Raw genomic sequence first — 25,725 nt, 5'->3', positions numbered from 1 at the left:
CACACGCACACGCACACGCGCGCACACACGCCCTCCCCTTCTCCGGCCCGCCCTGCATCTTCCATACGACCATCCTCATCCTCACACACACACACGGATGTCCTCCTCTCGGATACACACAAACACGTCGTAGCCATTTTTTTTTTTTTTTTTTTGCTGTTGATAAAAACGAACGATGCCATCATTTGACACGCTGTGTTGAAGAAAACGCTGGATTAACAACAACAACAACAACAAAAAAGGTGAGTTTCTATTTACTTCTACACGTTTCTGCATGGTTGTGTTTTGCATAAACAATCAATTATGCTGTAATGAAAAAAAGAAAAGCAATGTGGCGACTGCTGTTTTTGCTTTATCGCATTGGAAGCTAAGCTAATTAGTGAGGATTGTTCCTTTGTCCCATTGTCCCTCCTCCTTATTATTGCTTTATTGTAATGTCCACCACAAGCCTGTCAAGAGTGTGTACACAACCTTGTGTACCCATCTTGTGTACACACCTGCCCTCTGCTTTTATCACATGCACTGTGTGTGTGTTTGTTTATCATCATTTGTCACCATGGCGATGCCAGCAAGGATGTTCAATTTGACCAGCATCCATTTAATTCCGCCCCCTCTGCTCCTTAGGTGCACAAGCAAAGCATTGTGGGTGTGTTTTTTTTAAATTTTATTTTCATTTGGAGCTGTGATCCTTCATGGACGCCAACATGATGCCTGCGTCGTCTCCATCTGTTTGGGCCGGAGAGGAGCGACCGTCCCTGCTGGATCAGGAAGACCCAGGGCATAGCCAAGCCTCCACCGCCACGCCGTGCCCTCCCCTTGCAGTGGGGGAGCAGCTCCTCTGTGGCGTCAACCTCTCCAAAGACGAGCTGGTCATTGTCATCAACGAGAAACTGAAGAGCAGTAAGTATCTTTTTGGAATCATTTATAGAGATTTAGATAGAACTTTGCGGATTCCAAGGGCGTGTGCCCTCAGGGAAAGAAGGTAGCAGCAACATCATATAGGGCAGTGGTCCTCAGAGCTCAGAAAACACTCCAAGTACCACAATAATGACCAATATCCAAATAGAATAGAATAGAATAGAATAGAATGGAATAGAAAGTACTTTATTGATCCCGGGGGGAAATTCAGCACCACAGTTCACTCACAATAAACAATAATAATAATAAATAATATATGACATATATTATATATATAATATATGAATAATATAAATATATTCTACATTTAAGTGCAGTCAAGGAATATATGCATTACAGTACAGTACAAATAAAGTAGTGTTGTAGGCCCAAGTATTCATTAAAAACAGAGCAGATGTTTTATTCAACAAATATGTTGCCCCTTGTAACATAACACACAGGTGCACAAAAAAAAAGATCAATTAGAATAATACATAATGTTGGATATAGAGAACATACAAACCCTTTATTTATTGAATCAAATATTCTGAAATTCCACAACGTAGTGAATTTGCAAACAGCTAAAATGATACTCAAAGCAAACTGTAATCTGCTACCCAATAATATACAACAATTCTCCTCAACAAAAGAGGAGAAATATAATCTTGGAGAAAAATGTAATTTAAAATATTTGTATGCACGTACAATACTTAAGACCTTCAGTGTATGTGGAATTAAATTATGGAATGGATAAAACTGTCAGAGTTGCCACTGACAGTTTGTTTGTGTTTTAGTTTCTCCTCTGTGTGTTTAGTATTTCCTGTCCTTAATTCCTGTCTAGTGCTCTTATTTTGGTTCAGCTTCTGTTTGTCTCCCTGTGTCCTGTTCTCACTCAGCTGCGGCTGATTGGCATCTAGTCACACCTGATGTCAATCGGCCAGCTCCTATTTTACCTGCTTTGTTCCTCCAGTCAGGGCTGGATCATTGTATTGTCATTCGTATTGTCATTCGTATTGTCGTTCGTATTGTCGTTCGTATTGTCGTTCGTATTGTCGTTCGTATTGTCGTTCGTATTGTCGTTCGTATTGTCGTTCGTATTGTCGTTGCCACATGTCGCTCTTGTCGTGTCGTTTTGATTTCAGCTATTACCTGTCGTGCTACATCTTGTCCTGGTCGTCGTAGCGGTAAGCTGTTTTTGTTAGCCACAGCTATTTCCAGTTTTTCTGTTTGTTATCCTCTAGCTTCCATGCTAAAGTTCCTTTTTGTTTCTTGTTAGCTTCTATGCCAAAGGTCTTTTGTTTTGTTTTTATCCGCCCACGTGCGCGCTTTTGGTTTGAACCCTTTGTTTGGTTTTGTCTTAGTATTTATATTGAAATCATGTTCGCTCACTCCATGCCTGCATCTTGGGGTTCGTCACCAAATAACTCTAACAAAAGCAAAGAAATCAAACAATGTACTAATATGATCCACTCCAAGAAACTCTTCAAACTTAAAGAACCATGATAAACATTCTGAATGTATTTCATCCATCCATTCATTTTCAAAATAATCTTACTCATCTCCCCATATGAAATACATATAATACATATTTATTTACATATTTATTCTTATTATTACTTATGGAGTATATTGTGAATACATTGAGAACAGGAAGTGGATACATTTTTTTTTAGCAACTGCTATGTGAAGGAAAAGGGGTAGGATTAAATAAACTCTGCTTCTCCCTACTCCTTTTCGAACATGTTGAAAAGAGAAAATGGAAATTGTGATGTATCATGTTGTATACATGCATGTTTGAACAGTAACACTGTTTTTGAATAAAGGAAAATAAAACACTGTACTTAATACAAATCAAACATTTGGCATAACACTAGATAGAGCTGGCATACCAGAGTTTGAGAATCAATGTTACCGTGTACAGTAATAGCAGCACTGAATCATCACGTAATAAATTAAACAAAATATTTAAGTTTACATTAAAATGTAAATACCTGCTCAGTGGCCTTGTGGGTAGGTAGGTCGTGAGTCCAAACCAAGTCATACCGAAGTCTATAAAAGTGGGACCTATGGCACTCAGCATCAAAGGTTGGAATTGGGGGTTAAATCACCAAAACAATTCCCGAGTGCGGCCGTTGCTGCTGCTCACTGCTCCCCTCACCTCCCATGGGGTGGAACAAGGGGATGGTTCAAATGCAGAGGGAAATTTCACCACACCTAGTGTGTGTGTGAGACTATCAGTGGTACTTTAATTTTTAACTTTAAACAACATACAGTATAGTGCAACGGCACGACACAGCGATCATGTGATATCGCCCCCCAAAAAACATGCACTACCACCAATATGTGATTTTGTGGTATCTAAAGGGAAAAGCAGGAATGGAGCGGGTCACAAACATGACAATATATTGGAATTGCAAGTTCCAGTATGGATACTGTAACGCTGATACCATCCAATATTTGCATATAATGACTGTCCATCCATCCATTTTCTACCGCTTGTCCCTTTCGGGGTCAGAGGGGGTGCTGGGGTGCTGGAGCCTATCTCAACTGCACATGGGCGGAAGGTGGGGTACACCCTGATCAAGTCGCCACCTCATCACAGGGCCAACACAGATTGTTACTTTTCAATATGTTGTGTGTTGTGTTTTGAATACATGCTTATTGGCACCATTAAAAAAAATCGCAAACAATATTGCACAGTATCACAATAGAGCAATTACACAATATTCTGGAAAAAAAAAAAGAATATAAATGCATCCAATGAAGAGAAAATATGCATATTTTTTCTATTATCCTACAAACGTTTGTACTGTACATAAGTTATCAAAGAGAGTTACACTTTGTGTTCAATCCATCCATCCATTTTCTACCGCTTATTCCCTTTCGGGGTCGCGGGGGGCGCTGGCGCCTATCTCAGCTACAATCGGGCGGAAGGCGGGGTACACCCTGGACAAGTCAAAGTCATAAGTATTTGTTTATTTGTTAAATGTGCAAGAAGACTGCTTCTAATGAGAAACTTGTGATACAATATCATCCCCAATGATAATATTGAGATTACGCGATACAGTGGGGCAAAAAAGTATTTAGTCAGCCACCGATTGTGCAAGTTCTCCCACTTAAAATGATGACAGAGGTCTGTAATTTTCATCATAGGTACACTTCAACTGTGAGAGACAGAATGTGAAAAAAAACCCAGGAATTCACATTGTAGGAATTTTAAAGAGTTTATTTGTAAATTATGGTGGAAAATAAGTATTTGGTCAACCATTCAAAGCTCTCACTGATGGAAGGAGGTTTTGGCTCAAAACCTCACGATACATGGCCCCATTCATTCTTTCCTTAACACGGATCAATCGTCCTGTCACCTTAGCAGAAAAACAGCCCCAAAGCATGATGTTTCCACCCCCATGCTTCACAGTAGGTGTGGTGTTCTTGGGATGCAACTCAGTATTCTTCTTCTTCCAAACACAACGAGTTGAGTTTATACCAAAAAGTTCTATTTTGGTTTCATCTGACCACATGACATTCTCTCAATCGTCTGCTGTATCATCCATGTATCCATTTTGGTATAAACTCAACAACCGTGTTACTGTTCAAACTGCGTGTAATGTGATAAGGGGCAAAATGTTTAATATGTTTGTTGAATAAAACATCTGCCCTGTTTTTAATGAACACGTAGGCCTACTACGCTACTGTATTTTAATGGCGGTACCTGGAAAGCCAAGTGTTTTTTTAGGTGGTACTTGGTGAAAAAAGTTTGAGAACCAAAGAGATGTTATCTTAAAAGCAGGACGGTCTTATATTTTTGTCTTTAGCGAGTGTCTTTCTTATATTCATGTTGGGTTTATATTTTCGTTCCTTAAAGAATGTTTGTCTTGTATTCAGGGTTGTCTAATATATTTTTTAAATGGCAAAAACATGCACCTGGGGATAGGTTAATTGGCAACACTAAATTGGCCCTATAGTGTGTGAATGTGAGTGTGAATGTTGTCTGTCTATCTGTGTTGGCCCTGCGATGAGGTGGCGACTTGTCCAGGGTGCACCCCGCCTTTTGCCCGAATGCAGCTGAGATAGGCTCCAGCACCCCTCGTGAACCCAAAAGGGACAAGCGGTAGAAAATAGATGGATGGATGTTTGTAATATATTAAGTGTGGGGTTATGTTTTTTTCCTGAAAGAATATTTGGCTTATATTCAGGTTTGTGTAACATTTTTTCTTTAAAATGTGTGTGTTTTACAAACTCCGTCTCCATATGAGTTGGGAAATTGTGTTAGATGTAAATATAAACGGAATACAATGATTTGCAAATCCTTTTCAACCCATATTCAATTGAATGCACTACAAAGACAAGATATTTGATGTTCAAACTCATAAACTTTATATTTTTTTGCAAATAATGATTAACATAAAATTTCATGGCTGCCACACGTGCCAAAGTAGTTGGGAAAGGACATGTTCACCACTGTGTTACATCACCTTTTCTTTTAACAACACTCAGTAAATTTTGGGAACTGAGGAGACACATTTTTGAAGCTTTTCAGGTGAAATTCTTTCCCATTCCTGCTTGATGTATAGCTTAAGTTGCTCAACCATCCGGGGTCTCTGTTGTCGTAATTTAGGCTTCAAAATTTTCAATGGGAGACAGGTCTGGACTACAGGCAGGCCAGTCCAGTACCCACACTCTTTTACTATGAAGCCACGCTGTTGTAACACGTAGTGTCGCATTGTCTTGCTGAAATAAGCAGGGGCGTCCATGATAACGTTGCTTGGATGACAACACATGTTGTTCCAAAACCTGTATGTATATTTAATGGTGTCTTCGCAGATGTGTAAGTTACCCATGCCTTGGGCACTAATGCACCCCCATACCATCACAGATGCTGGCTTTTTAACTTTGCGCCTATCACAATCCGGATGGTTATATTCCTCTTTGTTCCAGAGGACACAAATCTCCACAGTTTCCAAAAACAATTTGAAATGTAGACTCGTAAGGCCACAGAACACTTTTCCACTTTGCATCAGTCCATCTTAGATGATCATGGGCCCAGAGAAGCCGGCGGCGTTTCTGGATGTTGTTGATGAATGGCTTTGGCTTTGCATAGTAGTTTTAACTTGCACTTACAGATGTAGCGACAAACTGTAGTTACTGACAGTGGTTTTGTGAAGTGTTCCTGAGCCCATGTGGTGATATCCTTTACACACGGATGTCGCAATTTGATACAGTACCGCCTGAGGGAATGAAAGTCTGTCATATCATCGCTTATGTTCAGTGATTTCTCCAGATTCTCTGAACCTTTTGATGGTATTACGGACCGTAGATGGTGAAATTCCTAAACTCCGTTGAGAAAAGTTGTTCTTAAACTGTTTGACAATTTGCTCACACATCTGCTCACAAAGTGGTGACCTTCGCCCCGTCCTTGTTTGTGAATGACTGAGCATTTCACGGAAGCTGTTTTTATACCCAATCATGGCACCCACCTGTTCCCAATTAGCCTGCACACCTGTGGGATGTTCCAAATAAGTGTATGATGAGAATTCCTCAACTTTATCAGTATTTATTGCCACCTTTCCCAACTTCTTTTGTCACGTGTTGCTGGCATCAAATTCTAAAGGTAATGATTATTTGCAAAAAAAAAAAAATGTTTATCAGTTTGAACATCAAATATCTTGTCTTTGTAGCATATTCAACTGAATATGGGTTGAAAATGATTTGCAAATCATTGTATTCCGTTTATATTTACATCTAACACAATTTCCCAAGTCAAATGGAAACAGGGTTTGTATATAAATGGTGGATTATAGTCACACAGTGTTTAAGTACATAACCAATGTACATGTCATCCTTTTAAGGTAACGGCGTCCACGCCTCCAACAGCACCTCCTCCCCCGTCATCTCGTCGCCGCCCAGACGGCAGCACTCCATCTCCTACCCCCATCACGCCAAGACCAGGAAGGGCAGCAGGGCGAGCTCCATCGGCTACACCGCCTTCTCCCCCAGGCCCTCGCTGTCGCGCCACTCCAGCATCGCCACCAACCCCCCCTTGGACCGCACCAAGGTGAAGGACTACCTCCTGCTCTCCGTGCTGGCCTGCTTCTGCCCCGTGTGGCCCATCAACATTGTGGGATTCGTCTACTCCATCATGGTGAGAAGGCTCGTCATCATATGGGGTACGTAGTGGTCGTCTCTGACACGCCCGCCTCTCTCTCTCTCTCTCTCTCTCTCTCTCTCTCTCTCTGCAGTCTAAAAACAGTCTGGAGCAGGGCAACCTGGATGGCGCCGTGCGTCTGGGCCGTGTGGCTAAGATGCTGTCCGTGGTGTCCCTGGTGGGCGGAACCATCATTATCATCGCCTGCATTGTCAACCTAGCCAGTGAGTGTCCCAAATCTGACCTTTAACCTTTATGTTCCCCTCCTGTCCATCCCTTTTCTTCACCTGAGAACTTTTAATATCTATGAACACCTGCCACCCTCCAAAAATGGTTTATTCCACATTCTACTGTGATCACTCTTCTACTACGATCATTTCATTTTCAACCTAATCTGCCATTTTTGTCCTTTTTTGCACAAACCGACCTCCTGCTGTAAATACATGCATGCCTCGTGTGTGTGTGTGTTGTGTTGTGTTGTGTCTTTCTGTCCTTGTATCATGTTACCTATGATGTATGTTATTGTACCTGGATAATAAAGGCATTATCATAACACTCAGTGATGAGCTCACTTATAAAATAGAACGCACGCAGACCTCCGCCAAGGTCAAATAATTCTAATTAGACTTACCGTAGAACATATTTTATTGATCCACAAGGGAAATTGTCCACACAGTAGCTCGGTTACAAAGGATGGAAAGGATAATGCAGCTATTAAGTAGACTAAAAATGTATCGGAGTAGCAATATAAGATATAACATATATGTAATATTTATACTGCTATATTATATTATATTTTGATTAGAGATGTCCGATAATGGCTTTTTTGCCGATATTCCGATATTGTCCAACTCTTAATTAACGATTCCGATATCAACCGATACCGATATATACAGTCGTGGAATTAACACATTTTTATGCCTAATTGAGTTGTGATGCCCCGCTGGATGCATTAAACAATGTAACAAGGTTTTCCAAACTAAATTAACTCAAGTCATGGAAAAAAATGCCAACATGGTACAAAGTGCATTTTTTTTTTAACAGGCTTCAAAACAGTAGCTTGGAATTTGGGACATACTCTCCTTGAGAGAACGTGGAGATTGAGGTGGGCGGGGTGTAAGGGGTAGCGGGGGGTGGGGGGGGTATATATATTGTAGCGTCTCAGAACAGTTAGTGCTGCAAGGGATTCAGGGTATTTGTTCTGTTGTGTTTGTTTTAAATTTTTAATTTTCCTGAAGGAACTCTCCCGAAGGAATCAATAAAGTGCTATCTTTGTTGTGTTACGGTGCGGATGTTCTGACGATATGTGTTTGTCATTGTTGTTTGGTGTGGGTTCACAGTGTGGCGCATATTTGTAACAGTGTTAAAGTTGTTTATACGGCCACCCTCAGTGTGACCTGTATGGCTGTTGATTAAGTATGCATTGCATTCACTTGTGTGTGTAAAAAAACGTAGGTATTTTGTGATTGGACCGGCACGCAAAGGCAGCGCCTTTAAGGTTTATTGGCGCTCTGTACTTCACCCTATGTCCCTGTACCACTACGTTCAGTGGCGTTCTAAAAAGTCTTAAATATTACTTTTTGAAACCGATACCGATAATTTCCGAACCGATACTAATAATTTCCGATATTACATTTTAGAACTTTTATCGGCCGATAATATTGGACATCTCTAATTTTGATATAACATATACAATATACCGTATTTCCTTGAATAGCCGCCGGGCATGTAATATGCACCTGCCTTGAACTACTGCCGGGTCAAACTCGCTCCCCAAATTTATTAGCGCATGCTTACTTTTACCGCCGGGTCAAATTCTTGATGTCACAAGTGACGCTTACCCTGTCGTCATTTTCAAAATGGTGGAGGAGTTTTATTTTGCTTTTACTATGTGTAAACCAGGGGTCTTGTTCCACAGCCATACAGATCACACTGGTGGTTGGGATATAAAACAACTTCAACACTCTTACTAATATGCGCCACACTCTGTGAATCCACACCAAACAAGAATAACAAATACATTACGGGAGAACATCGGCTCTGTAACACATTATAAACACAACATAAGAATTACCCAGAATGCCATGCATCCATGACTCTTTACAGAGCCGATGTTCTCCAGAAATGTGTTTATTTGGTGTGGGTTCACAGAGTGTGGCGCATATTAGTAAGAGTGTTAAAGTTGTTTATATCACAACCTTCAGTGTAAACGGTATGGCTGTTGACCAAGTATGCATCGCAATCTCGTATGAGAAGCAGCGAAATACATGCGTCCGGCACTTGCACTTGCATGGCTTAATCTTTGAGACAAGCATATGCTACTGGCAGGATCAACCAGGGCGGTATAGCTCGGTTGGTAGAGCAGCCGTGCCAGCAACTTGAGGGTTGCAGGTTCGACTCCCGCTTCTGCCATCCTAGTCACTGCCGTTGTGTCCTTGGGCAAGACACTTTACCCACCTGCTCCCAGTGCCACTCACACTGGTTTAAATGTAACTTAGATATTGGGTTTCACTATGTAAAGCGCTTTGAGTCACTAGAGAAAAGCGCTATATAAATATAATTCACACTTCACACACAGCATGGTGTAAAGGTGGGCGCAATGATACGTTGTAGAGCAGTAGTCCGCAGAATAATTATTTATTAATTTTTTTTTTTATCACACTTATTTTTTTATTGCATGACATTGGTAAGCGCAGGGGTGAGAAGAGGTTTTAAAACTATTCGCGCCAGCTTACTTTTACTGCATGTCTTGAATAAGCGCAGGAGTGAGAAGAGGTTTTAAATCAATTAGCGCCCCGGCGGCTATTTAACGAAATACGGTATAACAAATCCCAATTACCATGTACAATATTACAGTATATGTAAGAGCTGCAGCAAGAAAAAAGGGCGGTATAAAATAAAGAGTACATCCAGCAGTAAATTGCATATTGAGGACAACCACTTCATGTTATTAGGGTCCATGGATTAATCACCAACAAAATATGCTGAATTTATATTTGTAAGTACAACACAGCACGGCGGTACAGGGGTGAGTGCATGTGCCTCCCAATACGAACGTCCAGAGTTCAATCCCGGGCTCTGAATCTTTCTGTGTGGAGTGTGCATGTTCTCCCCGTGACTGCGTGGGTTCTCTCCGGGTACTCCGGCTTCCTCCCAACTCCAAAAACATTCACCTGGGGATAGGTTGATTGGCAACACTAAATTGGTGTAAAATGTGAGTGTGAATGTTGTCTGTCTATATGTGTTGGCTCTGTGATGAGGTGGCGACTTGGGGCGGTATAGCTCGGTTGGTAGAGTGGCCGTGCCAGCAACTTGAGGGTTGCAGGTTCGATTCCCGCTTCCGCCATCCTAGTCACTGCCGTTGTGTCCTTGGGCAAGGCACTTTACCCACGTGCTCCCAGTGCCACCCACACTGGTTTAAATGTAATTAGATATTGGGTTTCACTATGTAAAGCGCTTTGAGTCACTAGAGAAAAGCGCTATATAAATATAATTCACACACTTCACTACCCCGCCTTCCACCCAAATGCAGTTGAGATAGGCTCAAGCACCCCCTGCAACCCTGAAAGGGACATGCAGTAGAAAATGGTGTAAAATGGATAGTACAACACAAACTGATTTAATGCAGTTATCTGTAACGATAAAGCAATTGTGTAGTAATGGAGGGATATTTTTGTTCATTCAATAACAGGTTGTGCTTTTGAAAAAGATGTGTTGTGTTCATGTGAATAGAGTAGTACTTCAACATGCACGCTTAATTGGTTCCGTGACGGAGCTCTTAACTCAAAACACTTGTATCTCGACTCAACATTGAAATGGATCGAAGTCAATTGCATCGGACCACATTTTTGTTATGTGAAATACCTTTTAAAAAGAAAAATGTACTTTTACATATGAAATAGTATATGAAACAATACAATAGAGTATACCATGAACAATTACAGTAGTTTTATGAAATAATGTAATCATAATGTACAGCATTTACATTGGGGAGCGGACTTCTACGGTACCAACTTCCAGCTGCTTTTCCGTCAAACACTCTATCAGCAGCTTTGTCATATTTTCATAGATACATATTTGCCATTTAGATATTATTTTAACATTCTTGGGTGGCGTTAGACTCATTCTGCTTCAGTATGGTGCATACTAGCAGTGATATGCTCCAAATCGACTACACCATGGGTGTCAAAGTCTGGCCCGCGGGCCAAATTTGGCCCGCCCTGTAATTTCATTTGGCCCTTGAGGCAATATGAAATTAACATTAGAGCTGGCCCTCCGGTATTATACAGCGGCGGCGCCGCTGTAACACCACATTCACTGCTAATACTCATACATGCCAACCCTCCCGATTTTCCCGAACTCCCAAATTTCAGTGCCCCTCCTGAAAATCTCCCGGGGTAACCATTCTCCCGTATTTCTCCCCATTTCCACCCAAACGACAATATTGGGGGCGTGCCTTGATGGCACTGCCTTTAGCGTCCTCTACAACCTGTCGTCTCGTCCTCTTTTTATACATAGAAATAGCGTGCCAACCCAGTCACATAATATATGCGGCTTTTACACACACACGCACACAAGGGAATGCAATGCATACTTGTTCAACAGCCATACAGGTCACACTGAGGGTGGCCATATGAACAACTTTAACAATCTTACACATATGCACCACACTGTGAACCCACACCAAACAAGAATAACAAACACATTTCGGGAGAACATCCGCACCGTAACACAACATAAACACAACAGAACAAATACCCAGAAGCCCTTGCAGCACTAACTCTTCTGGGACGCTACAATATACCCCCACCCCACACGCCCCCGCCCCCCAAGCAATAATTAACGTTTTACTCATGCACTTTCTCTTGCTACTTAAAGGCTTGAATGTTTGATTCATTCATTATTGTTATTTTATTTGCAAATGTATTATTATTAGCCTGTGGAAAAAGTTTATTTTGATATTTACCTCAGAGGGCTGCAAATAGAAAAGAGGCATTCAATTTTTATTTAAATTTTATTTGATATGCCATTGATATTTTTTGATTATTATTATTATTATTTTTATTTAAAATTAGATTTTACATGTCACTATAAAGTTATATAAGCCCTGCTTGTTCAATATTCAATGCAAAACTTATTTGGGTCCCTATTAAAAGGTTAATTAGTTCAACCTTGGCCCATTGGCTTTGTTCAGTTTTAAATTTTGGCCCACTCTGTATTTGAGTTTGACACCCCTGGACTACACGCTCGATCATGTTTTTAATGATTTATTTATTTAATTCAAATAATATAATCCACTTCTTCTCAGCACTATCCTTCACACTCACTTTCTTCCTTCCCATGGTTTGAAAAACATGATGTCGCTCTTTAGCTATGAGCTAATACTAGCTATTAAGACCAGATGTTTTGTTTGGACATTTGCTACACCAACTAATGGCTTGTAAGTCCATTTTTTGCTTGCAACTTAAAGCATAACAATTACGTTGAGGTACCACCGTACCTGCTAAATACAATTTTAAATGTGTAACACTCTGCTGGGAATCACTCACGCTACAATATTATTGCAATATATTAGCCATGATAATCCCAAGACAACAATTAATGTGATTGATGATACATGCTGATAACGATGTAACAGAAGGCAAAAATGTGACCAACATCATTCCGTCCCCAACCAACACTAAATGACCAGGTTTCTAATACGATATGTGGTAACCCGTTATTATTAACCCGTGATACAATATTAGTGCAATATTTTCCAGCTTTATTTTTGCTAACAGATGCACAATTCCGTAATCCTGACTAATTCATTTTTTCCTGCCAGAAAGACACTACCAGCTGCAGTCAATCAAAATTCAAACATATTCCAGGAGCTTTAAAACTAAATATGTACATGACTCACTGTAGTATTGACAGCATTGATACCTGATATTGATAATGTACTGTAAGTGATTACTACTGTCAGTGCAATTGGAAAATATTCACAGGGCTTCACTTTTTCCATATTTTGTTATGTTACTTACAGCCTTATTCCACCTTATTTTTGGGGTGGCGTAATTCGGTTTCAATATAATATAATATAATATAATATAATATAAAATAATATAACATAACATAAAATAACATAAAATAACATAACATAACATAACATAACATAACATATAGCCCTGTGATGAGGTAGCGACTTGTCCAGGGTGTAATCCGCCTTCCGTCTGATTGTAGCTGAGATAGGCTCTAGCGCCCCCCGCGACCTTGAAGGGAATAAGCGGTAGAAAATGGATGGATGGAATATAATATAATATAATGTAATATAATATAATATAATTTAATGTATATTTTCTGCTGAATCTACTCTCTATTTTAATCTGCCCTTTTTTAAAATGTGTATTTTTTTTTTTTTTTTTGCTGCGGTTGTTACATATACTGTGATATTGTACATGGTAATTGGGATTTGTTATATATTGTTTATATTATATAAAAATATAATAATATATCAATATATATTATATACTGTATACATAATGTGTAAATATTAAATATACAGTATGTTATATTTTATATTGCTCCTATGGTACATTTTTTGTCCACCTGCATTATCCTTTCCATCTTTTGTTTGTCTTAGTCTTAAAGGTTCAAGGTTCGATTCCCTGCTGTTGTTTCTGGGGGCAAAATACTTTATCCACGCGCTCCCAGTGACACCCACACTGGTTTAAATGTAACTTCAAGATGTAGATAATGGGTTTCACTATATAAAGGGCTTTGAGTCACTAGAGAAAAGCGCTATATAAATATAATTAAATTCACTTTGTGGAGAATGCATATATGTTTAAGTGTTCTTTTTGCATCTATAGTCATGTTTAAAGCAACTAACATTTTCCCATGTGTACACTTTGTGTTTTTTCCTTATGTTCGTTAGTAAACTGTGTTTCACCTTGAAGACCCCAGAATGTCTACTGGTAGTATAATGTACTCCCTTTTTGTGGAGAAAGCCTTATCTGTTAGAACAAAAAACGGAGACTTTTTTCATTTGAGTTTAGACCGCTTCTTGATGCTGCTATTATCGCATTGTGAGGGCTGGTCTCCTAAAGTTTTAGTAAAACTTGGCCAAGTACTATTCTGTCTCGGTGGTTCTTCTTACATAACATATCGGTCGTGCAAAATAATTTGGGATTGACCAGTGTGTTTTATTCCCTGAGAGGAAGACTGGTCGAACACAACACATTCCAAAATGGAATAAATGCATATGTTTCCTCAAAATTCTAGACACAACATCCAATAATGACAATGTGGAAAGGTTTTTTTTTTTTGTTTGTTTTTGGGCAAATTTGTAAAAAATTAAATAAATCACATGTACATAAGTATTTACAGCCTTTAGTGAGTAGGGACAGGTAACACATGCTAAGTTTGTTGAAATTAAAATTGTTTTAACTGTGTTTATTGATTAGATAATAATGAATTAAAAACATACTTCAAATTATCCCACATTTATACATTTAATTTCTATGGAAGCAAACTGAATTAGTTTTTATTGATTAAATAATGATGAATTTTGAAAATACTTCAAATTATTCCACATTTATCCATTTTATTTCTAGGGAAGCAAATGGCACCGATACAGAATGCTACTTAAGTGTTGCGCAACAGCTTTCCAACTAATAATGCTTCCTTTTCCTTTTTTTTTTTTTAGTCAATGTGAAAACCTGAGTTTTCATGCCAGGATGAAACGGAATGATAAGGGCAGCTGCATCCTGTCCGGCCCTCACCTGCACCGCCTGTCTTTATACCACCTAGCTGTTACCTTGGATGTGTGACTAACATAAAAACAACAGCAACCAAACACAGCCACTGATATTTATATTCTTCGAATCTTACAGAAGTACCTTTTTTTCGCTAATCGAAGACATTATGCAAAAAGTGCTGCTGAGTCACAAGGGAGGGATAGGAAATAGAAAGGTGAAGGAGGATTGGTGGACTTTTTGGACATGGACTCAAGACGAGGAGGAGAAACCTTTTACACTGCATTTAACACACACGGAAAGACTTTTCCCTCCTCCTCTTCATCCTTTGAGAAGAAACGATCGCTGTCACCTTGTTGAGACTGCCGCTCTCCCTGCCCGAGGATAAAGAGAGGCTTAATGCTAAAAACGGATTACAGGAGAGGAAATATGTGCCAAAATATATCCCAAGTCTCAATTGTTGTTGCAGGGTAAGAACATGCCAGAACGTTCCCAAAGTGTCATTGCAGCACTGTGAGCCGTCGTACAGGAGGGAAACTGTAGCAACAGGACGCAACATTAGGTACACCCATTGCAAGATGTATCATGTTTATTATTATTATCATTATTAAGTGACACAAGGCTAAACACGTTGTTACATGATGTCTTTGAATAGGGCAAGTGTACCTAATGTTATGGCTTGAACCTTCAAAATTTGTCGGTCACAGGTACATGTTTTTGATGTGTTGTGTGGGTGTGTGTGTGTGTGTGTGTGTGTGTTCTTGTATTTCTACCCTTCTTGAGATATCAACAATGAAAAGTATCTTCAATATGAATCAATACCATTAATTGATTAACGTGGACCCCGCTTTAAACAAATTGAACAACTTATTGGGGTGTTACCATTTAGTGGTCAATTGTACGGAATATGTACTAAACTGTGCAATCTACAAGTTTCAATCAATCAATCAAAAACCAGTGAACAAGTTAGAACATCAATCATGGTCCCAATACGAAAAACAATTGCATCTAATAGAGAAAGGGACAAGTGGTAGAAAAATGGCTGGATGGACGGTTTTTAAACATGCTCTGCCTCTGGTCAACATATGAAATAACAAGTGTGTGTAAAAAATGGAAGTGCTCCCCCTCTGGCCAACATATGTAATGACAAGTTTGTGTAAGAAATTGAAATGCGCCCCCTTTAGCCAAAAGTTATATATGTTAAAAAAAAAAAGAAGTTCTTACTTAATTGTGAGTTTTGTTGAGTAAAATTACGACTCTTTTCATAAAATTTCCAAAATGTTTAGCTTTTCTTGTAAAACTGCAACTGTTATTGAGTAACCTTTCAAGTTTTATCATAATATTGCACAAATGTTCAGTTTTTCTTGTGAAATGTTGACTTCCTTTGAGTAAAATTACGACTTTTATTGTAAAACTGCCAACATTTTAAGTTTTTCTTGTGAAATTGTGACCTTTTTCTTGTGGAATTCCAACTCATTTTTCACAACAAGCTTTTTTTTATATTTGTATAGTATGTATGTATTACTAATGTTGTAAATACAACTCTTTGTATGTCTAGAAAGGGTGGTCCTAAAGAGGTAGTACATTAGTCGGTGGTCTCAAGAAGGTAACAAATACAAGACTGTGTGTGTGTGTGTGTGTGTGTGTGTGTGTGTGTGTGTGTGTTGTATATCTAACCTTCTTGAGACAACCACAAGGAAAAGTACCTTCCATATGAGGACCAGTGAACAAATTAGGACATCAATCATGGTCCCAATACGGAAAACCATTGCATGTAATAGAGAAAGGGACAAGTGGTGGAAAAATGGATGGATGGACGGTTTTTAAAATTGCTCCGCCTCTGGTCAACATATGAAATAACAAGTCTGTGTAAACATTTGAAGTGCTCCCCCTCAGGCCAACATATTTAATGACAAGTTTGTGTAAGAAATTGAAATGCGCCCCCTTTGGCCAAAATTTATTTAAAAAAAAAAAGAAAAAGTTCTTATAAAATTGTGAGTTTTTTAGAGTAAAATTACGACTTTTTTCATAAAATTTCCAAAGTTTTGAGCTTTTCTTGTAAACCTGTGACTGTTATTGAGTAATCTTCCAACTTTTACCATAATATTGCACAAATGTTCAGTTTTTCTTGTGAAATATTGACTTCTGTTGAGTAAAATTATGACTTTTATTGTAAAACTGCCAAAATTTTAAGTTTTTCTTGTGAAATTGTGACCTTTTTCTTGTGGAATTCCAATTCATTTTTCACAACAAGCTTTTTTATATTTGCATAGTATGTATGTATCATTAATGTTGTAAATACAACTCTTTGTATGTCTAGAAAGGGTGGTCCTAAAGAGGTAGTAGTACATTAGTCGGTGGTCTCAAGAAGGTAACAAATACAAGACTGTGTGTGTGTGTGTGTGTGTGTGTGTGTGTGTGTGTGTGTGTGTGTGTGTGTGTTTGCCGGCTTTTGCTCTTTTTGTGGTCCTGTTTCAGTCTTTTACAATAATATAGGGTTTGATTATCAAAGTTGCCAATCAAATTTCCTGATGTGCTCCCAAACAACCGCATGGAAGAGTGTTCATGCCAGGAGCCGGCCCTGGCTATAAAGTGAAAGTTGTGGCCTGCATTTTAATGCTGCTGCTCGGTGACAAGGTAGTGCTTTTTATTAATTAAAAACAAAACAAGATGAATTTTACTGTACATGGCCCCACAGTGAGTGTGTGTGCCGGGGATTCTGTTAACCAAACTTGCACTTGCTCTGCTGTGAATTTCTACACTGCTCCCGTTTGCCCTCTCTGTGATCTTTACCTGTGATTCGCACTGTGATCCCCAAACAGGCTCCTGTTTTGAAAATGAACATGGCTACTTTTCTTCTAATGTATATTTCAACTAGTAATCATGAGTTGATGTACTGTAGTCTGCTGATATAATCCTCAATAGTGTAGTCATACTTGAGTTATATAGTTGACCAGTAGTAGACACACAGGCCTTCCTATTAGCACCAGGCTACTATTATTATGATTATTATGATTCTTTGTGATGACTGGCATGCTATGGGGTTTTAATTCATGTATGAACCATGAGTCAGCACTTTGGATATTATACTTCTGCAGTACATTTATAATAAAGACACAACGCATGCAGTGTGGTTTTTGTTGTCGCTGTAAAAATATGCTTTTTGTGCGCATATTTTCACAGAGCATTTTATTCTTCCGTTTTATTTAAAGACACAACGTGCAATACTTGGCTCCCACCCACAAAGGCGCTGTGGATTCTGTCTCAATCTTTTTGAATTGTGATTAATCGCAGTAAATTAGCTGCAATTGAAATGAACTTATACCCCAATATTTGAACAAAAACACAGTTTTATCATCCATATTATTTATTATTACGAATATACACCATCTTTTTTCTTGGACTTAGACAAACTTTTATTGATCCACAGGGGAAATTTTAATGTAAAAAATGTATTACAAATCGAAATGTTTTACTTGCTCATTTATTTGCTTGAAACATGTTAACAGTTTTATCTGAAGTCTTTTGGACGTCTTTTCAGGTACTTATTCGCGGTTAAGGTACAGTGGGGCAAAAAAGTATTTAGTCAGCCACCGATTGTGCAAGTTCTCCCACTTAAAATGATGACAGAGGTCTGTAATTTTCATCATAGGTACACTTCAACTGTGAGAGACAGAATGTGAAAAAAAATCCAGGAATTCACATTTTAGGAATTTTAAAGAATTTATTTGTAAATTATGGTGGAAAATAAGGGTTTGGTCAACCATTCAAAGCTCTCACTGATGGAAGGAGATTTTGGCTCAAAATCTCACGATACATGGCCCCGATCATTTTTTCCTTAACACGGATCAATCGTCCTGTCCCCCTTAGCAGAAACACAGCCCCAAAGCATGATGTTTTAAACCCCCATGCTTCACAGTAAGTATAGTGTTCTTGGGATGCAACTCAGTATTCTTCTTCCTCCAAACACGACGAGTTGAGTTTTTACCAAAATGGATACATGGATGATACAGCAGAGGATTGGGAGATTGTCATGTGGTCAGATGAAACCAAAATATAACTTTTTGGTATGAACTCAACTCGTCGTGTTTGGAGGAAGAAGAATACTGAGTTGCATCCCAAGAACACCACACCTACTGTGAAGCATGGGGGTGGAAACATCATGCTTTGGGGCTGTGTTTCTGCTAAGGGGACAGGACGATTGATCCGTGTTGAGGAAAGAATGAATGGTGCCATGTATCGTGAGGTTTTGAGCCAAAACCTCCTTCCATCAGTGAAAGCTTTGAATGGTTGACCAAATACTTATTTTCCACCATAATTTACAAATAAATTATTTAAAATTCCTACAATGTGAATTCCTGTTTTTTCCCCCACATTCTGTCTCTCACAGTTGAAGTGTACCTATGATGAAAATTACAGACCTCTGTCATCATTTTAAGTGGGAGAACTTGCACAATCGGTGGCTGACTAAATACTTTTTTGCCCCACTGTAAAAGGACCCTGTTTGCTCAATATGCATTGGGTGAAATATAAAATATATGATTAATTCAATATTTTTGTGTCATTAATCATGTGCGTTAACTTGTTACATTAAATTAAAAAGTAAAATGTATCTTAATTAGTAGGTAGTTGGTCTAAAAAATACATCATATGGGAAGTTGAGCTGCATGGTTTTCCTTTTTTTAGTTTTCATTTATTGCCATGCTAGATATAATATGAGGCGATGAGGGGATCTTTGTAACAGGTTATATTTATGTCTTTCTATTTGGCATCAAATGCTCCCAATAATCAAATGAACAGCTAAACTAGTATTGGAATATGATGTAATTATGACATCAATTTCAAATGCACACACAGTTGGTGGATTCACTGTGTCATTTATGCAGCATTAGAAATAGTCATACCTCTAAAAATGTTTTAAAAAAACCCCAGCAAAACTTCATGCACTCCAAGGCACCTTCACTTACAAGCCAAACCAGCACAAATCCCCCTTAGTGGCAAATATTGACAGCCAAGGATATATACAGTATATAAATAATCATGTTTTTATTGCACTCAGCTAATTTGACGGTATGTGCAGAGTAGCTGGTCACACGAGTCTGCAACATGCACTTTAAGTGGGTCACTGGGATTAGCCAGCTGGGTCACATCAGCATCCACATGTGTGAGTCAGACTGGCATCATCAGCATCAGCACCATGTGCCACTGCATACTCAATAATGACAACCATGCAGACAACAACTGCGAACATTTAATAACATCCTAATAAAAATCCCGGAGTTATGTACTTTTTAGATTTGGTTAATATGGAAAAAGAAGAGCAGTTATTCCCTCGATTACGCACAAGAAATGGGATCATAATTGTAACGGATAATTATGGTTTAATTGATGTTAAATGAGCTGAAACCTCATTTGACTCATTAATTCCGAATGAGACCACATCACTTAGCATCCTCTGCAGGCTGTAACTTTATGTGGAAATAAGTTTGGTTTTATATCATACTTTTTTATATGTTGGTGAAATTTCAAACCATTTGTTGTTTGTTCGTGTCCTCGGCCGCATCATTGTGCTGCTTCTGTTTGTGATGTTGTCAGCTTTACTGTCAGCGTGTCCACATGGCCATTTTTATGCATAGTCTATAATATAATGTGATGTCTTTGCAGGGTCTCAGTCTAATAGGTAATAGTTCAAGCAGCAAACGCTTCCTGAGGCCATACAACCACTTAAATCATTTTTTTTGGCATCATGAAAGTTACTTCAAAAGATTTATTCTCCGTTTTAACTCTATTTTAACTTGTGAAAATATACCTTTCGGCTCAGAAATTATTATTTGACAGTTTGAAATAATGAAAATAAATGTTTTGATTTGTTTGTTTTAGAATATTAAAAATCTAATTATTTCGCCAAAGTTAACCTGTATTGTGTTTTTAAAATTTATGTTTTAATTAATTTATATATTTTTGCACCTCAACAGTTCCTGCTGGTTCATAATTTTCCTTATCGTATTTTGGTAATATTTTTATGAATTTAATGTATCTTTTTCTGTCTTTTATTTCCTCTCATCTGGATTGTATCAATGTTGACATCATATTATTTATCTAAATACCTGCCAGACAAGATGTAGCAGTGCTATAATGTGCAGCTGCACAATATGACCGCTAGAGGGCAGCTTTGTACTAATTGGACTGCCTCTGTGTCACTGAGGCCTCTCAATGATGGAAATAAATAAACAGAGGCACATGGCAAATCAATATGAACATTTTATGAGAAAAAAAAACATAAATCATGCTCATTTATAGAAGACAAACAACCAAAAAGCAAGAAAAAAACCACAGTATTTATAGTGACATATATTTTGTCAGCATGCCTGTTCAAGTTCATAGTTCAGTAATGCCATCCATCAATAAAGTCTGTGCTCTGTTCATAAAAATGAATTAAAATAATGATTTGAACATCCACAACCCACACCCTCATTCGGCAGATAAAAAGAGAATTACATCTCAGTGCAATTGGGAACAACACCACTAGGAACAGGTCATCCTGCAGCACGTTTTTGTACATTAAGTCAGTTCCAGCGACATCAAGCATGCAAAACATTTGACAAAGAAGCCGTTAACATGGAAGAACTGATTCTTTCATTGGGTTTTGCTGTTTGCAAGGAAACATTCACAGAATAAAAGACGCAAAAATGTCCACTTGAAGATTCTGGGAAGCATTATAGTAGCAAAAGCTTTTTGTTTTAAATAATGAAAGGTCAAATAGAATGATTATTAAATTAATGCAATTATTTGTTGCATGATTTGCACTTAAATCAAATGAGTTTGAGTATGTTTACATGAAAAGGAAACCAAAGGGACAAGCAGTAGAAAAATGGATGGATGGAAGGAAAATGCCCAGAGGTTTATTCTGGAAAGGCTGCAATGTGCACGCCGTGCCAATAGATGGCGATGTCACCTTCTAAAGTAGCTCAACCCGCATGCGCACCAACTCTTGTCTCTTTCGCGGTTCAAAACTACCTTTTGAAGAATAACCTTCACCAGCGAGTATGTGCTTAAAAAGGAGCAAGTTTGTAAGTAATTCCTATGTACTCTTATTAATGTACCATGTACAATGTATTTTTGGTCGTGCTTAAAATGTAACCATACTCTTAAGCACAGTAGTATCATCTCCTATATTCCTCCCCGCCCACCATTAAATGGGGAATTATTGCGTCCACCATTTTTGTTTTGATTGCGATAAATTCAGCATACATTAACAAGTACTCCGTTTTTATAAAAGGTGTTGTTCAGCAGAATGTTACACTTTTAGAACCATTTTCTAATGTTTGTGTTGTTCTGTAAACCAATGACAGTTTTAAAACACGTCCAGTAAAGAGAAACCTTGAAAATATTGTTTGCAAAATGCTGGAATGTTCTGGAAAAGTTGTGAATTTAAAGGCCTACTGAAATTAGATTTTCTTATTTAAACGGGGATAGCAGGTCCATTCTATGTGTCATACTTGATCATTTCGGGATATTGCCATATTTTTGCTGAAAGGATTTAGTAGAGAACACTGATGAAAAAGTTCGCAACTTTTGGTGCTAATAAAAAAGCCTCGCCTTTACCGGAAGTCGCAGACGATGACGTCACGTCAAGGGTGAGGGCTCCTCATGTCCTCACATTGTTTTTAATGGGAGCCTCCAGCAGCAAGAGCTATTCGGACCGAGAAAACGACAATTTCCCCAATAATTTGAGCGAGGATGAAAGATTCGTGGATGATGATATTGATAGTGAAGGACTAGAAAATAATAATAATAATAAAATAAAATAAAAAGCGACGGCTCCAGGCGGCGGCAGTGTGAGCGTTTCAGATTTAATTAAACACATTTACTAGGATAATTCTGGAAGATGCCTTGTCTGCTTATTGTTTTAATAGTGTTTTAGTGAGATTGTAAACACATACCTCGAGGTCGGATGGCTGCGGTGAACACGCAGTGTCTTCAGAGAGAAGCCGAGGAGCCAAGCTCACAACTGCCTTTTAAATAGCTACTGCAGGAGGACGAATAATCCAATGACGTCTCCGGTAAGATATATATCACACTTTTCCCATCGAAAAACATGCTGGTTGACGTAGAGAAACATGTTCGCTTGACCGCTCTGTGTTAAAAACAAAGAAACACCGGCTGTGTCTCAGTGCTAAAGACAGCTGCAATACACCACTTTCCACCAACAGCATTGTTCTTTATAGTCTCCATTATTAATTGAACAAATTGCAAAAGATTCAGCAACACAGATGTCCAAATTACTGTCTAATTATGCGATGAAAAGACAACTTTTAGCCGTCACTGGTGCTGAGCTAATATTTCCTGACAGTCCGTGACGTCAAGCGCACGCGTCATCATTCCGCGATGTTTTTAACAAGAAACTCCGCGGGAAATTTGAAATTGCAATTTAGTCAAGTAAACTGGCCGTATTGGCATGTGTTGCAATGTTAATATTTCATCATTGATATTTAAACTATCAGCCTGCGTGGTCGGTAGTAGTGGGTTTCGGTAGGCCTTTAATACATGGGAATAAACAAGAATACATTTTAATGTTTCCTTGTGTTCTTCTTGGTTTAAAATTTAAAATGTAAAATGAAATTTAGTGAATGTGCACCAAAAATACTTGTGCAGAAAATCAATCAAAATTAAAAGAATCCAAATAATATTTAAAGTGTTATCTTATCCAAGAAAAATCAGAGAAAACAAATATACTATTATGGCAAACAAAAAAAAATTAGAAATACATCACAATGCTAGCCAGCATGTTTGTCTTTGTTTGACACAAAAATAAGATCATTGTAATGTACATTTGCATGTGTATATGCCCTTAACCACAGTAAATCTCACCGAAATGCTTTGTATTATGTTGTTTGTAAAAATGCTGTTATTGAAAATGTCCTAACTTTTAACAATCGACTATTTCCAAAGTTCCTCAGCTAAGTACTCCACCTGTTTGTAGCCTAACAGTACCTGTAAACAGATTTTTCAGTTGACACTAAAACCCTCAAAAAATAGCCAAGCATCCCAAATAAAAGGGTAATTAAAAAGCAACCGAGTGTGAAGCGACTGGGATGGGAATCAGCACCTCCAAGTCCGAGTCCATTGTTCTCGCCCGAAAAGGGGGGAGGAGACCCTGCCCCAAGTGGAGGAGTACAAGTACCTCAGAGTCTTGTTCACGAGTGAGGGAAGAGTGGATCGTGAGATCGACAGGGGGATCGGTGTGTCTGTTGTGGTGAAGAAGGAGCTGAGCCGAAAGGTGAAGCCCTCAATTTACCGGTCGATCTACGTTCCCGTCCTCACCTATGGTCAGGAGCTTTGGGTTATGACTGAAAGGACAAGATCACGGGTATAAGTGGCCGAAATGAGTTTCCTCCGCCGGGTGGTGGGGCTCTCCCTTAGAGATAGGGTGAGAAGCTCTGCCACCTGGGGGGAGCTCAAAGTAAAGCCGCTCCTCCTCCACATGGAGAGGAGCCAGATGAGGTGTTTTGGGCATCTGGTCAGGATACCACCTGAACGCCTCCCTAGAGAGGTGTTTAGGGCAGGGAAGATTCAGGACACGTTGGGAAGAGTATGTCCCCCGGCTGGCCTGGGAACGCCTCGGGATCCCCAAGGGAGAGCTGGACAAAGTGGCTGGGGAGAGGAAAGTCTGGACTTCCCTGCTTAGGCTGCTGCCCCCGCGACCCGACCTCGGATAAGCGGATGAAGATGGATGGATGGATGGATGGATGGATGAATTAAAAAGCAGCTTTGTGCAGGCAAGTGTTTTGATGTGTGATTCAACCCATTGTCTTTCAATGTGTTTACATGTTTTGCTTTATGACGCAACATCAGGCAGCCGTTTGCCTTTGACAGTCATGCAAAAAATCCTCCAAACGGGACTGGGATGATCCGATTCCTTCATCATCCGCCCTCTTCAGACGTGTTGTCACAGCAGGGTATCAGTTCTGAGAGATACACTTCATTCCTGCAGGTTAGAGCCGGGCAGCTCGTTGGTCAACGTGTGCCAACGTTCCACTTTCTTGCCCTTGTTTTTCAGACAGTCTATCCAGTGCTGCAGGGTCTCCCCCTGCGAGTGGCACCCTAAGGAGACGCCCCCTGACCACCATGAAGGCACAAAAGGACATAAGTAATTAAAGGTAATTAAATGTTACTCTGTCATTCATACTCCACACATAAAGGGGTCAGCATGACCACTTCAAAAACCAAAACCATTTGTGAGGTTTTAGTCACCTTATAATATCTGTGTTTGAATGTCAGCTTTTTTAACCTGCTTTATTGTGTTTCCTTGTTTATCTTGTATAACCGGAATAAAACCAGCTAAACCAAGTAATCAAAACGACCCAAAAAATAATCACTTCCAAATACATTTTAGTATTTTTAATTGTGGGAAGGTTAGTGGCATAAGTCCCCCATAATGCTCAAAATGGTATTACAGGAGCCAATGCAAACTTAACAGTAACATTGCACAAATTTAAGTACTCATTAAAAAATAATTTCAGTATTTTATAATTAAAAATAATATTTAGTTGTTTTCAAAATGAAATATGATAATACAACTCACCCACAATTTGGTAACACATTATTGTAATTGGACAATGTATTTTTGCCTACTTTTTTGTTTGTCCAATTTAATTCTTAAACATTTTAAAACAGATTGAGGTGTAAAAACCTTGAAATATTTTCTTATTATTTACTTTAAAATAATCAACCAAAAAATTTATGAAATGTTATTTAAAAAATAGTTTTTAGATTAAGAACAACATATACTGTGACAAAATTCTCATTGGACAATATTCATTCTTGTTTTTTCTCATTTTATTAGTCTTGAATCAGTTCAAATGACTTATAATTAGTAGGGTTGCAACAATTAATTGATCAAATAAATTAGAACAAAGCATCAATTTGTGTTTTTGTTGCTTCAAA

General features: G+C 38.7%; 1 protein-coding gene across 2 annotated transcripts; it reads left to right on the top strand.

Moving 5' to 3' along the window:
• Positions 1-79: 79 nt before the first annotated feature.
• On the top strand, positions 80-17,903 carry LOC133558278 (trafficking regulator of GLUT4 1-like). Of its 2 annotated transcripts, none has more exons than XM_061909523.1 (5): positions 80-242; positions 681-900; positions 6,747-7,039; positions 7,137-7,266; positions 14,730-17,903. In XM_061909523.1, the coding sequence occupies exons 2-5, from the start codon at positions 693-695 to the stop codon at positions 14,744-14,746; spliced, it is 648 nt and encodes a 215-aa protein (XP_061765507.1). In that variant the 5' UTR covers positions 80-242; positions 681-692; the 3' UTR covers positions 14,747-17,903. The 2 variants fall into 2 exon arrangements, with proteins under 2 accessions (XP_061765507.1, XP_061765506.1); XM_061909522.1 differs by having other exon boundaries at positions 625-900.
• Positions 17,904-25,725: the final 7,822 nt, after the last annotated feature.

Source organism: Nerophis ophidion, linkage group LG08, assembly GCF_033978795.1.
Source record: "Nerophis ophidion isolate RoL-2023_Sa linkage group LG08, RoL_Noph_v1.0, whole genome shotgun sequence".
In the NCBI taxonomy this organism is placed as follows: Eukaryota; Metazoa; Chordata; class Actinopteri; order Syngnathiformes; family Syngnathidae; genus Nerophis; species Nerophis ophidion.
The sequence above is the reverse complement of the archived record's forward strand: the minus strand, read 5'-3'. Positions and strand labels throughout refer to the sequence as shown.